Source organism: Poecilia reticulata, linkage group LG18 (assembly GCF_000633615.1).
Source record: "Poecilia reticulata strain Guanapo linkage group LG18, Guppy_female_1.0+MT, whole genome shotgun sequence".
NCBI classification, from domain to species: domain Eukaryota; kingdom Metazoa; phylum Chordata; class Actinopteri; order Cyprinodontiformes; family Poeciliidae; genus Poecilia; species Poecilia reticulata.
In genome coordinates, this window is record NC_024348.1 from 4,693,646 (window position 1) to 4,705,984 (window position 12,339).

Consider the following 12,339-nt stretch of genomic DNA (forward strand, 5'->3'; position numbering starts at 1 on the left):
AATAAGAATATTTTTTCCACTCTGACTGGCTGCTGTTAATTTTAACTTGAATGTTTGTTGCATTTTTCGTAGACACCTGTGAAAATAATTTCTATCCCCATGGCTTTTTTGTTCTCTGGGAAATTATTTTTGATGATAGATACAGAAACAAGCATAAAAATCTAAACATCTACAATAGTGATAGTAATATTAATGATAAAATAATGGTCAGTGCAAAGTAGCCTGCAAATTCTTTGGTGGGGGGCGGTGAGGGAACTGAATAAGGGCTAGGGGGGCGCTGGGCCAAAAAAGGTTGAGAAACACTGGGTTAGAGGCTAAAATCAGGATAACTAGGAGGAAAGTGAGCCAACTGTCAGAGCTCCAAAGGGGTGCAATGTACCCAAGATCAGTACCCAAGAAGTACAGCCAGATGCACCTGAAGAACTCGAAACTGCCAAACAAAGGCTTCAAGCCTTGGCCAGCCGCCTAAAGAGAGAGAATGAAGCCAGGAGAATTAACCGGCTCTTCTCCACCCAATCAGCTAAAGTGTAGTCCCAATGGCAGGGTACTAACAACAGAGCAGACCCACCAAGGCTGGAGACTGAACAATACTGGAAAGGCATATGGGAAAGGGAGGCGTCCCACAACAGCAATGCACAGTGGCTAACCTCTCTAAGAGAGGACCACAGCAACCTCCCTGAGCAAGCCCCGTAACCATCACTGTGACAGATGTCCAAGAAAGAGTCTCAGGTATGAAAAACTGGACAGCACCAGGACCTGACATGATCCATGCCTTCTGGCTGAAGAAACTCACTGCACTGCCCTCCATGAGTGACTGGCAGTTCAACTGAACCAGCTGCTATAAAATGGGACTCACCCTGAATGGTTAACTGAAGGGCGSACAATYCTGATCCAGAAGGATCCCTCAAAGGGTTCAGTCCCATCCAACTATCGGCCAATAACCTGTCTCTCTACAACATGGAAGCTCATGTCAGGCATCATAGCGGCTAAGATAAGCGGGCACATGGAGAAATACATGAGCATTGCACAGAAGGGCATAGGCATAAATAGCAAAGGAGCCAAACACCAACTCCTTGTAGACCACACAGTCGCCCGAGACTGCAAAACCCRACACACCAACCTGTGYACMGCTTGGATTGATTACAAGAAAGCCTATGACTCAATGCCACACACTTGGATCATTGAATGCTTAGAGATGTACAACATCAATAAGACTCTAAGAGCAAACTCGATGGGGCTGTGGAAAACCAGCCTTGAAGCCAACTGCAAACCACTTGCACAAGTGTCCATCAAATGTGGCATATTCCAAGGAGATGTTCTGTCCCTACTGCTGTTCTGCATAGGTCTGAACCCCCTCAGCCAAATCATCAACAAGACTGGCTACAGATACCGACTCAAGAATGGGGCCACAATCAGTCACCTCCTCTACATGGATGACATCAAGCTGTATGCCAAGAGCGAGCGAGACATCGACTTACTGATCCACACCACCAGGATCTACAGCACTGACATTGGGATGTCATTCGGACTAGAGAAGTGTGGCCGGATGGTTACAAAGAGAGGGAAGGTCGCCCACACAGGAGTCTCACTCCCAGAAGGAACAATAGCAGACATAGAGCACAGTTACCTGGGAATACCACAAGCAAATGGCAACCTYRATGAGGTCACAAGGAAAGGAGCCACAGCCAAATACCTCCAACGAATAAGGCAAGCCCTGAAAAGCCAGCTCAATGGCAAGAACAAGATCCGTGCAATAAACAGCTATGCCTTACCAGTAATCAGATACCCTGCAGGAATAATTAGCTGGCCAATGGAAGAGATAAAGGGCACGTATGTTAAGATTCGGAAGTTACTAACCATGCATGGAGGGTTCCACCCCAAATCCAGCACCCTGAGCACCCTGTACACGAGCCGTCAGGAAGGAGGCAGAGGACTAGTGAGTGTGAGAGCCACTGTTCAGGATGAAACATCCAAGATCCATAAATACATCAAGGACAAAGCCTCAACAGACTATGTGCTCAGCGAATGTCTCAGACAATGGGGAAGAGAGGATGAGGTGCTGGAGGTACCATCATGGGTGGACAAGCCCCTAAATGGGAAGTACCACCAACAAATAACTTAAGTTGCTGATATCAGGAAATCCTACCAATGGCTGGAAAAAGCTGGACTCAAGGACAGCACAGAGGCTCTCATCCTGGCTGCACAGGAACAGGCCCTAAACACCAGAGCAATAGAGGCTCAKATCTACCACACCAGACAAGACCCAAGGTGTAGGTTGTGCAAGGAGGCCCCTGAGACAGTCCAGCACATAATAGCAGGGTGCAAGATGCTGGCAGGGAAAGCATACATGGAACGACATAACCAAATGGCGGGCATAGTGTACAGAAACATCTGTGCAGAATATGGACTGGAAGCCCCGAGATCAAAGTCGGGAACACCCCCAATGGTGGTGGAGAATGACCGAGCTAAGATCCTGTGGGACTTCCAGATCCAGACAGACAAAATGGTAATGGCGAACCAACCGGACATTGTGGTGATGGATAAACAACAGAGGAAAACCGTTGTGGTAGATGTAGCAATACCAAGTGATTACAACATAGGGAAAAAGGAGCACGAGAAACTGGAGAAATACCAGGGCCTTAGAGAGCAACTGGAAAAAGCCTGGAAGGTGAAGACCACACCTTCCAGGCGTGTGGTCATCGGGGCCCTCGGGCAGTCGCCCCCAAACTGGCTAAAACAGATCCCAGGAACAACATCAGATATCTCAGTCCAGAAATGTGAAGTTCTAGGCACAGCCAAGATACTGCGCAGAACCCTCAAGCTCCCAGGCCTCTGGTAGAGGACCCAAGCTCAAGAGGATGAGAGAGAGACCACCCGCGGACGATTGATGACAAGGGAATGTTTTACACACACACACACGCGCGCGCACACGCCCACACACACACGCGCGCACACGCACACACACACACACACACACGCACACACACACACCCACACACCCACGCACACACACACACACATATATAAGAAAGTCACAAGTCAGAACAGTATTGCCTTATTAAATTTTGAAGATTAACTACTAACATACCAGTCAGGATAAAAGCAATGTGTCAAGAGACACAAAAAATGTTTAGTAACAATCCATTAAATTATTCCTTCTGATTAGTTGCTTATGTATTGCCCCGCCCTCTCCTCCCTTCCTCTCACTTTTCTTACTTTTGATTCTTCTGAACCTCGTTTGTGAGGATCCCGTGTCTGTAAACATAGAAGGAAATTTTCACAAATGTGTAAGAAATACTTTGGTTGCAGGAATTAATATTAACTGATCATTGACAAACAAAAAAGATAAAACAATGTGAATGTTATCCAATTAGAGCATAGATAAATACAGGAATAGACTTTCTTTATAAACTCTACCTAACAGTAACTTTTACATGAAGAGTAAAAGGTGCATAATAATTAGTGTACATAAAATTCTGCACACTAATAGTTGCTCAATATTTGTGCACATGTAGATATTGTTCTAAGAAAGCCACTTTCCCTTTTACTTTGTTAAATACTCAGGTTTTAGAGATTATGAACATTTTGGATTGACAGTGAGTAGTATTGCAATAATGTTTCTTATTAGGTCGATATCTCTATGGAAGGTTTTTAATGTGTTCAATCTGCAGCCGCAATAAGTGGCAATGCACATCAAACGAGTAGTTTTCATCCTTAATGAACTTTTAAGAGCCATACAAATCAAACTAAATATATATTAGATATGAGTTTGGTTTGCAATCATATAGTCCTGTGGTCAGTGTCACAGATCTAATCCATGTTACAACACTTTTGCAAAAATTTAAGGTTCTAAATAAAAACAAGTTTAATGAGTAAACCCACTTCATAAATTTCTTCTTAAACATTGATGTATTGTAGTGGCTCTCAATACAAGTAATGTGTTATTATAATTATAATTTTTTAAGTTGCTTTATTTTAAAACCTTTTTTGGTTTATAGCCCGACAACCTACAATATGTAGAAATAATAAATATATGGGAAGTATCATAACTTAAACTCAATGTTCAAAGCACCAAGGTTTTTCTAGAAAAATATTAATATTTGCCATTAGCCAATTGATGATGGCAGAGACACTCTCTGTAATAGACTTATCGAAGATCTGTAACACTAACACAGTTGTTTTTTATTTTACACTGATCAGATTGGCCAATCTGAATCAATCTTACTGGTTGATATTTCACTTGATCCATTAAGTCAGTAAGTTTAGTTATAGACTAGACTTCATAAAATTTAGTCTATAACTAAATTTTATGAAGTGTCAAAGTAAAGCAGGGTCGAAACATTTATGGTTTCAGAACCGTTTACATTTATTGTATGTTCCTGCAGTTTGTTATTCCTGTTATTTGGTTTTCCTCAGTTGTCTCTAAAAAGAGGCATTGATGAGAGCTGTATTCACACTTAAGTGTTTTTTCTTTTTACTTTAAGATAAATTCTTAAGGTGCTGATAGTGTGACCTGGAACCAAACTTTGTTTTGTCTACTTTTTCTTAGTTTGCTCCTTTTTAATATGTCTCCAACAATTTTAGGTCTGTTACTCTTAGCTGTATGACTAACTGATTGATCACAGTTGTCAATAAAAATTTATATCTGAGAAAAGTTCATCCTTATATGTGGAATAAGACAAAATAGTGCCTCCAACACACTCTCACCCCTCCTGCCTTCAGCAGCTTTCTTCGAAAGTCCTCTGTTGGGTTGTTGAATGTCAGCTTTTCACAGCGGAGATGATTGACAGGCGGATGACCCTCAAGGTGGAGGAACAGGTCATAATCGAAGCGAACTTTCTTCGGTTCTTCCTAAGAAAAGTGCCAGCCACCAATATGGGGGGAAAGACAAAGGAAATAGCTTAATATTGCTGTTGCAGCAGTCGAGAAACATCACTATATGTGTCACTTCTTGCATATATTCAGTGAGATCACCTTGGATAATAATTTTCATTTTGATTATTTTCTTCAGTTGCAGTTTTTAGTAGATCAAATTTCCTATTTGAAGTCTTTCATGTAAACTTCCTTTAATTTCTGAGTAACACTGGCTAGTGGGTAACATAGCTCACTGTGAAAAGTCACATTTCAAGAATGATGTCAACCTTCTGGAACAGTGTACCAACAAGATTGCATGCAGATATAGGAAATCTAAAACAATAATTGTTTTTATAATTTTGAATCTGTATTTTCTCACAATAATTAATGCTCTTAACCAGAATGAAATGTGCCTCATTGGTTACTGTCTCTTAATATTACTAGGTGTTAATAAATCCAGTAACTGTTGGGAACCTCTGTCACCAATCGTGGAACATAAGAAGAGCCGGCTGCTGGCTCTTTGACGCCAGAGTGTTTGCCAATGTGGTAACTCCAGCCTCTCAGAGTCTCAGATTTTCATCTGAAGCCTTTTGAGTTCAGAGCTCACCTACTTCTGTGTTCTGCCCTATTAGGTATGCTTCGACTCGGGATTCCACTCAGGTCATGGTTTCCTCCCTCCTGTTCCAAGCTACCCCCTACAGGGGTCTCCGCCCCAAAGCAGCCTCAGCTCACTACTGCTCCATCGCCACTTCTACCTGGCGGGACGTCTGCCCGCACGAGTAAGTGCCACCGGCATTATCAGGCCTCAGCATCCCTGCTGGATTCATGCCTCTCCTTTGTCCTCAGTGTTCCAAGCCAGCCTTCCAGTGTGGGTGTGTTCCTGTCCTGGACTCCCTCATTATTACTCTTTCAACTTCTTGTAAATAAATCTAACGGAACTGTTCTGATCTCCTGATAAGAGTTTCTGCATGTGGGTTAAACAAATTCCCAAAAGCATGACAGAACACTCTGGCCAATATCACCCAGTAGACACCCTCAGGAGAACGATGCCGGAACAACATTCGCTAATCCAGGCTCCTGATTCCGTACTTAGAACCCTCAGCGACAAGAGGTCACTAATCAACGCCTGGAGCAGGTCACTCAACTGCTGCTAAGATTGCAGCCCGAAGAACCAGCCTTCCTTGAAGAAGGCGCTGACGATCCACCATTCCCACCCAGTAGCTTTCCACCTCACGAGACATCAGTTCACCTAACCCCGAGAAATTCACCGGTGATGCGGGTGGCTGCGCAGGATTCCTCCTCCAATGCTTGCTGATTTTTAACCGCTCCCCGCATTGCTTCCCACATGATGATGCCAAGATTTAATTTATTCTTGGGCTTCTATCTGGGAAGGCACTAAGATGGGCTGACGCATGCTTCACTGACTATTGCAGTTTTGGCTGCACTTTCAAACAATTTATTGAAGAGTTTAAATCAAGTTTTAACAAAGATGCTGATCAAGCAGGTATATCCTGCCGACTGTGATCCTTGAGGCAGGGGCAAAGATCAGTTGCAGAGTTTTCCATTGAATTTCGTACCTTAGCCACAGCCTCAGGCTGGAATTCCTGCGCGTTAAAGAGCGCCTTCTTTTATGCTCTCAGCGAGCCCATAAAGGATGGGTTGGCACCGCTCGACGAGCCTGAGTCATTAAACGAGCTAATAACTCTAGCGACCCTTCTGGATAACCATCTCAAGGAAAGAATAATGCAAAGGAACACAAGGGCCTTGGCTTGACCTCTTGTCCTACCACCTCCCAGAGCACCCGTACACATTCTCAAAAGCTCCCCATCACCATACACGGAGCCGATGCAGATAGGCCAAACCCGCCTCTCCCTGGAGGAGTGGCAGCGAAGAATGGATGCCAGCCAATGTGGCATCTATGGCACCACAGGCCATTTCATTGCATCCTGCCCAATTCACCCAAACCTCCAGGCCCGTCGGTCAGACAGGGGAAACTGACAGGCCCCATACTTCATTCTTCTGCTCCCTGTTCTTTGCTTCCCGCTGTCCTGCAGTTTAATAATGACTCGCTCCCCCTCACTGCACTTATAGATTCGGGTTGTGAGCAGAATCTAATAGATCAATCTCTTGTCACCCAAGCCAATTTGGAGACAGTACCTTTGCCGGTACTAGTTAAAGCCCCCGCCCTCGATGGGTGCATGCTGCCCAAGATTACGCATAAGACCAAGCCCCTTCAGCGAATCGTCTCGGGTAATCACCATGAGTCTATTTCATTTTATGTTTTCTCATCATCCCAGACTCCAGTTGTCCTAGACTTTAGTTGGCTCCAGCAGCACAACCCACACATAAACTGGTCTGAGTTTCGCATAGAATCATGGTCTTCACATTGTCTCTCCTCCTGTTTGCAGTGTGCCGTCCCTACAAGTCTTGCCCCCGTGGTCCTTAATGAGGTGGACCCCATTGATTTGACAGGTATCCCTAAGGTTTACCACAATCTCAAGGAGGTCTTCAGCAAGGACAAGGCTCTTTCTCTCCCCCCCACCAACCTTACTGCACCCTATACCTCTTGCCTGGAGCACCTCTTCCATCCAGCTGTTTATATAATATCTCATGTCCCGAACGCCAAGATATGGAAAAGCCTATAAACGAGTCGATCACTGCCGGTATAATCCGCCCCTCATCTTTCCCGTTGGCAGTGGGCTTCTTCTTTGTCAGCAAGAAGGACGGTTCCCTCCGACCCTGTATAGATTATAGAGGTCTAAATTGCATCACCATAAAGAGTAAATACCCATTCCCACTTATCTCTTCAGCATTCAAACCGGTCCAAGAGGCCACCATCTTCACCAAACTCAATCTCCTTAATACCTACCACCTGATCCGCATCCGCCAAGAAGATGAGAGTGGAAGACAGCATTAAGACCCCTATTGGCCATTTCGAGTACCTCATGATGCCTTTTGGACTACAGTGGGGAGAACAAGTATTTGATACACTGTTGATTTTTCAGGTTTTCCCACTTGCAAAGCATGTAGAAGACTGTAATTTTTATCATAGGTACTCTTCAACTGTGAGTGATGGAATCTAAAACAAAAATCCAGAAAAATACAATGTATGATTTTTAAATAATTAATTTCCATTTTATTGTGTGAAAGAAGTATTTGATCATCTATCAACCAGTAAGAATTTTGGCTCTCACAGACATGTTAGTTCTTCTTTAAGAAGCCCTCCTGTTCTCCACTCATTACATGTATTAACTGCACCTGTTTGAACTTGAACCCTGTATAAAAGACACCTGTCCACACACTCAATCAATCAGACTCCAGCATCTCCACAATGCCCAAGACCAGAGAGCTGTGTAAGGACATCAGGGATAAAATTGTAGACCTGCACAAGGCTGGGATGGGCTACAGBACAATAGGCAAGCAGCTTGGTGAGAAGGCAACAACAGTTGGTGCAATTATTAGAAAATGAAAGAAATACAAAATAACGGAAAATCTCCCTCGGTCTGGGGCACCATGCAAGATCTCACCTCGTGGAGCATCATTGATCTCGAGGAAGGTGAGGAACAAGCCCAGAACTACACGGCAGGACCTGGTCAATGACCTGAATAGAGCTGGGACCACAGTCTCAAAGAAAACAATCAGTAACACTCTACGCCGTCAAGGATTAAAATCCTGCAGTGCACGCAAGGTGCCCTTCCTTAAGCCAACGCATGTCAAAGCCTGTCTGATGTTTGCAAATGACCATCTGAATGATCCAGAGGAGGAATGGGAGAAGGTCATGTGGTCTGATGAGACAAAAATAGAACKTTTTGGTTTAAACTCCACTCGTCATGTTTGGAGGAAGAAGAATGATGAGTACAACCCCAAGAACACCATCCCAACCGTGAAGCATGGCGGTGGAAACATCATTCTTTGGGGATGCTTTTCTGCAAAGGGGATAGGACAACTGCACCATATTGTGAGAAGGATGGATGGGGCCATGTATTGTGAGATTTTGGCTAACAACCTCAGTGTATATCTTCCTACATTATAGTTCTTAAAGACAAATCAGAATAGGCAGATCAAAGCTTTACCAGATCTGGAGATCAGAAATCAGCTCTTAAAAACTCTTAAAAATACTCTTCTTTGATTTTTTCAGACCTGAAAAATGGCCCAAGCCGTACCAGCCAGACCTCAGACCACGGTGCCGAGGAGCTCTTACGGAGTCCACCAGGATGAACAGAAATACAGTAAGTTATGATTTCACATTTAGTGACTAGTGAACACTCGCATATTTGTAAGGAAAACTGATCTTCCCGTTATTTTATTTATTTTGTTGTGACGCAGTACAGCAAGGCAGAGTGTGGAACGCAGTAAGGGTCTACAAAATGGCGGACGAGGGATGGATCTGAGGACCAAGTCATGAAGCCGGTGTTACGTCAATCCGCGTTTCCCCATCAGATACGGTTCCCCCTGCGTGTTCTTGCCGCCCCAACCCGCCCATGCGGCACAATACGCGTGTGCTTGTGCTGAGCACTGAGAAAGCATGCGCGCAGGGAACTACGGACACCGTGAAAGCTCAAACAACATGTTTCGGCAAAGTTGTCACTTTCTTCACGTTTTTGCGGGAAACTAATAATAATAACAACAACAATAATAATAATAGTAATAATAATAATAAATAATAGTGATGATAAATACATATAAGTCACATATATATATATATTATAATTATTATAAATGTATATATATGTTTAGTTATATATATACATATATATATATATATTTATGAAATAAAAACAGGGCAATGTATTTTAATGCTCGATATTACCCATCACATACTGTTCCCCCTATGTTAAAATCACCCATCAGATACGGTCCCCTTGTTTTAAAGTGGGGGAACGGTATCTGATGGCCATATTTCAACCATCAGATACCGTTCCCCTTGTTTTAAAGTGGGGGAACGATATCTGATGGCCATATTTCACCCATCAGATACCGTTCCCCTTGTTTTACAGTGGGGGAACGATATTTATTTCTGGGTTATTTTTTTATAATTTATCAGGGAGGGGCTTAACCAGGCCTGTAATTATAAAGGTCTAGTGTGTCCAATAGGGAGATATCTACCAACCAATCACGTGTAAGTAATGAATTGTGATGTCATTGTTTTTTCATCCAATGACTGACAATTCATGTGGGTCTCCTGTTGTTATTCACATGCTAAGTAGAATCGTTAAGCTCCGCACCTTCCCCCTGTAGGATTCCGCATTCGACTGCGCCCGGCGAAACTGCGCTGCCCTGCCAACTGTCGATTGCTGTCGATATCTGTCGCTGACTAGCTCCATTTGCGTCAGAACACAGGGTCAAAAATCCCACTTTTCGTCCAGTGTGATCAGTAGATTATTGCGAGGGAACACAAAAATATTGCGAGGGAACGCATAAGTATTGAGAGGGGATGCAAAAGAAAAAAAAAAATCCCCATGTCCCCTGGAGGGCTCCGTACCGTTATATTCCTCATCGCTAAGGATTTGTTACTGCGCGTTTGCGCAGTGTGAAGGAAAGAGGAGACCAGCTGCACAGGCACGCTGCGAAATGAGAAGCAGGTGATCGATTTGTGTGATCGGCAACAAGAGACCGTGATCGGCGATCACCGATCATACACTTTTTCAAGGAAATCGGCCTATTATGATCGGTGGCCGATCGATCGGCACACCTCTAGACAGTATGCAAATACTTTATTCATTAGAGTTGTCGAGAAAAGTCGAGCTCATCCCACTTCCCCATGCTGGAGATTTTAGTAATAACGATGAATAAAGTTATCTTTGAAAATAATTACACAGGTGACATCAAGACAGAACCGTAGAGTCAGACTGTAATAAAAATTAATCTGGTTGTGTGTATTGCTATTGTGTCCTGCAAACTTTGCTTTAATTCTTCTTTTTTCTATTTAATCATAAAAAATCAGTCAGACAGAAAGAGAGTCATGGAACAGGAAGAGCAGGTTTTCTGAAGAAAGAGGAAGAAAGCTTCCCTGCATGTGTATAAAAATAGTTCAGAGTGCTCCTTATTTCAAAGCATTAAAGGTTTAAAGAATAAAATCTAAACATTTTGAGTAATTGGATAAAATTCAGAGTAAAATAATTAAATTAATAGTAATGACTTATAATTAAGCCAATAATTAATATTGGTTTAACCAGAGGTTGAAATTGGGTGGATTATAAGAATACTGGTACTTACTCTTACACTTGTGGAAGTACTTACAGGTGAAACAAGTAACTGTAACTTGGTATCAAATAATTAGAATAATGGATTATACTTGGTTTCTTTTCAGAAATGTCTGTGATAACTCACATTGTGATTATAATAAGAATAACTAATAAGTTGTGGTTATTTTAATATCATAAATTAATGCTAAACCAGAGAAACTAAAAGGTTGTAAATGTGATTTTGACATTGAACTTGAAATGGTGTAAAATGTTGTTACTGTAATTAAAGGTCACTGATGTTGTGTTGGAGGTAGATGGTAGGTGAAAGGTCGGGGGGAAAGAGGAACTGATGGGAGAGCAGAGGTGACCAAAGCCTTATTGCTAAACTTTGACTTTCTTAAGAAAAGATTGGACAGGCAACAGACGTAAGAGGACTGTTGAGCAACTCCGGGTCATTAGAACAGAGATCAGGTCATGAGGTCTCCAAGGTGATGGATATGAGATCATCTGTCCAAGCAGTCAGCCAATGAGACAGGCACAGCAACAAAGCTAGCCAATATAAACACACCAAAAGGGTGGATAAACCCTTTATAAGGTGGGTGCAAAAGAGGAATCTTTGGTTGGATCCTTCAGGCAGCTTCGAGCCAAGATCGAGATGGTCAAAGAACTCCACAGCTGAAGAAGAGCCGGGTCCACAGAGCCGAAGACTCGTTGTTCTGCACATGGGGACCAACCCGTTAGCCCCACAACGTGTGGCTTCAAATTGTACTTCTCTCATCAGCTGGGTTCAGACCCCAAAGATAAAGACCGAGGCAAAGATGAAGATAAAGACAAAGGCAAAGAGGAAGAACTCGTGGGTTCCTTCCGTGGGACCAGGAAGATCGTGAGACGAGGAGAAGGGAGCTACAGAGCTGCAAGACAAGAAGCTGAGKACCGCTACGCGCATGAGGAAGTCACCCTGAGGCCCGAGACCTGCTGCTCTAAGTCAGTACTCTTCCTGTACTGGGAGCCACCTCCTGCTGCAACACCTTCTTCATCATCAGGCCAGTTCTGGGGTTCAAGACGCCAAACTCTGTCCGTCTCTCTCAAACTTTCCCATTTTTTAGTTCACAGTGTCAGCATTAGGGAAAGATAGACTAGTGATTTTACTTATTTGATTATTTCTGCTCCTCTCCTTGGGCTGCCACCTTATCGTGGAGGAGGGGTTTAAGTGTCCCAATGATCCTAGGAGCTATGCTGTCTGGGGCTTTATGCCCCTGGTAGGGTCACCCAAGGCAGACAGGTCCTAGGTGAGGAACCA

General features: G+C 43.4%; 1 protein-coding gene across 3 annotated transcripts in view; it reads right to left on the reverse strand.

The window, feature by feature from the left end:
* mllt3 (MLLT3 super elongation complex subunit) overlaps positions 1-12,339 on the reverse strand; it is a 109,748-nt gene that overhangs the window by 37,653 nt on the left and 59,756 nt on the right. Inside the window, exons 4-5 of one of the 3 annotated variants that reach the window (XM_017310568.1) lie at positions 4,708-4,851; positions 3,217-3,255 (exon numbers count right to left, since the gene is read on the reverse strand). The exons of 1 other annotated variant lie outside the window; for it this stretch is intronic. In XM_017310568.1, the coding sequence (XP_017166057.1) occupies positions 3,217-3,255; positions 4,708-4,851 (183 nt within the window). The remainder of the gene's footprint in view (positions 1-3,216; positions 3,256-4,707; positions 4,852-12,339) is intronic. One more of the 3 variants, XM_008434908.2, reaches the window with a different exon arrangement.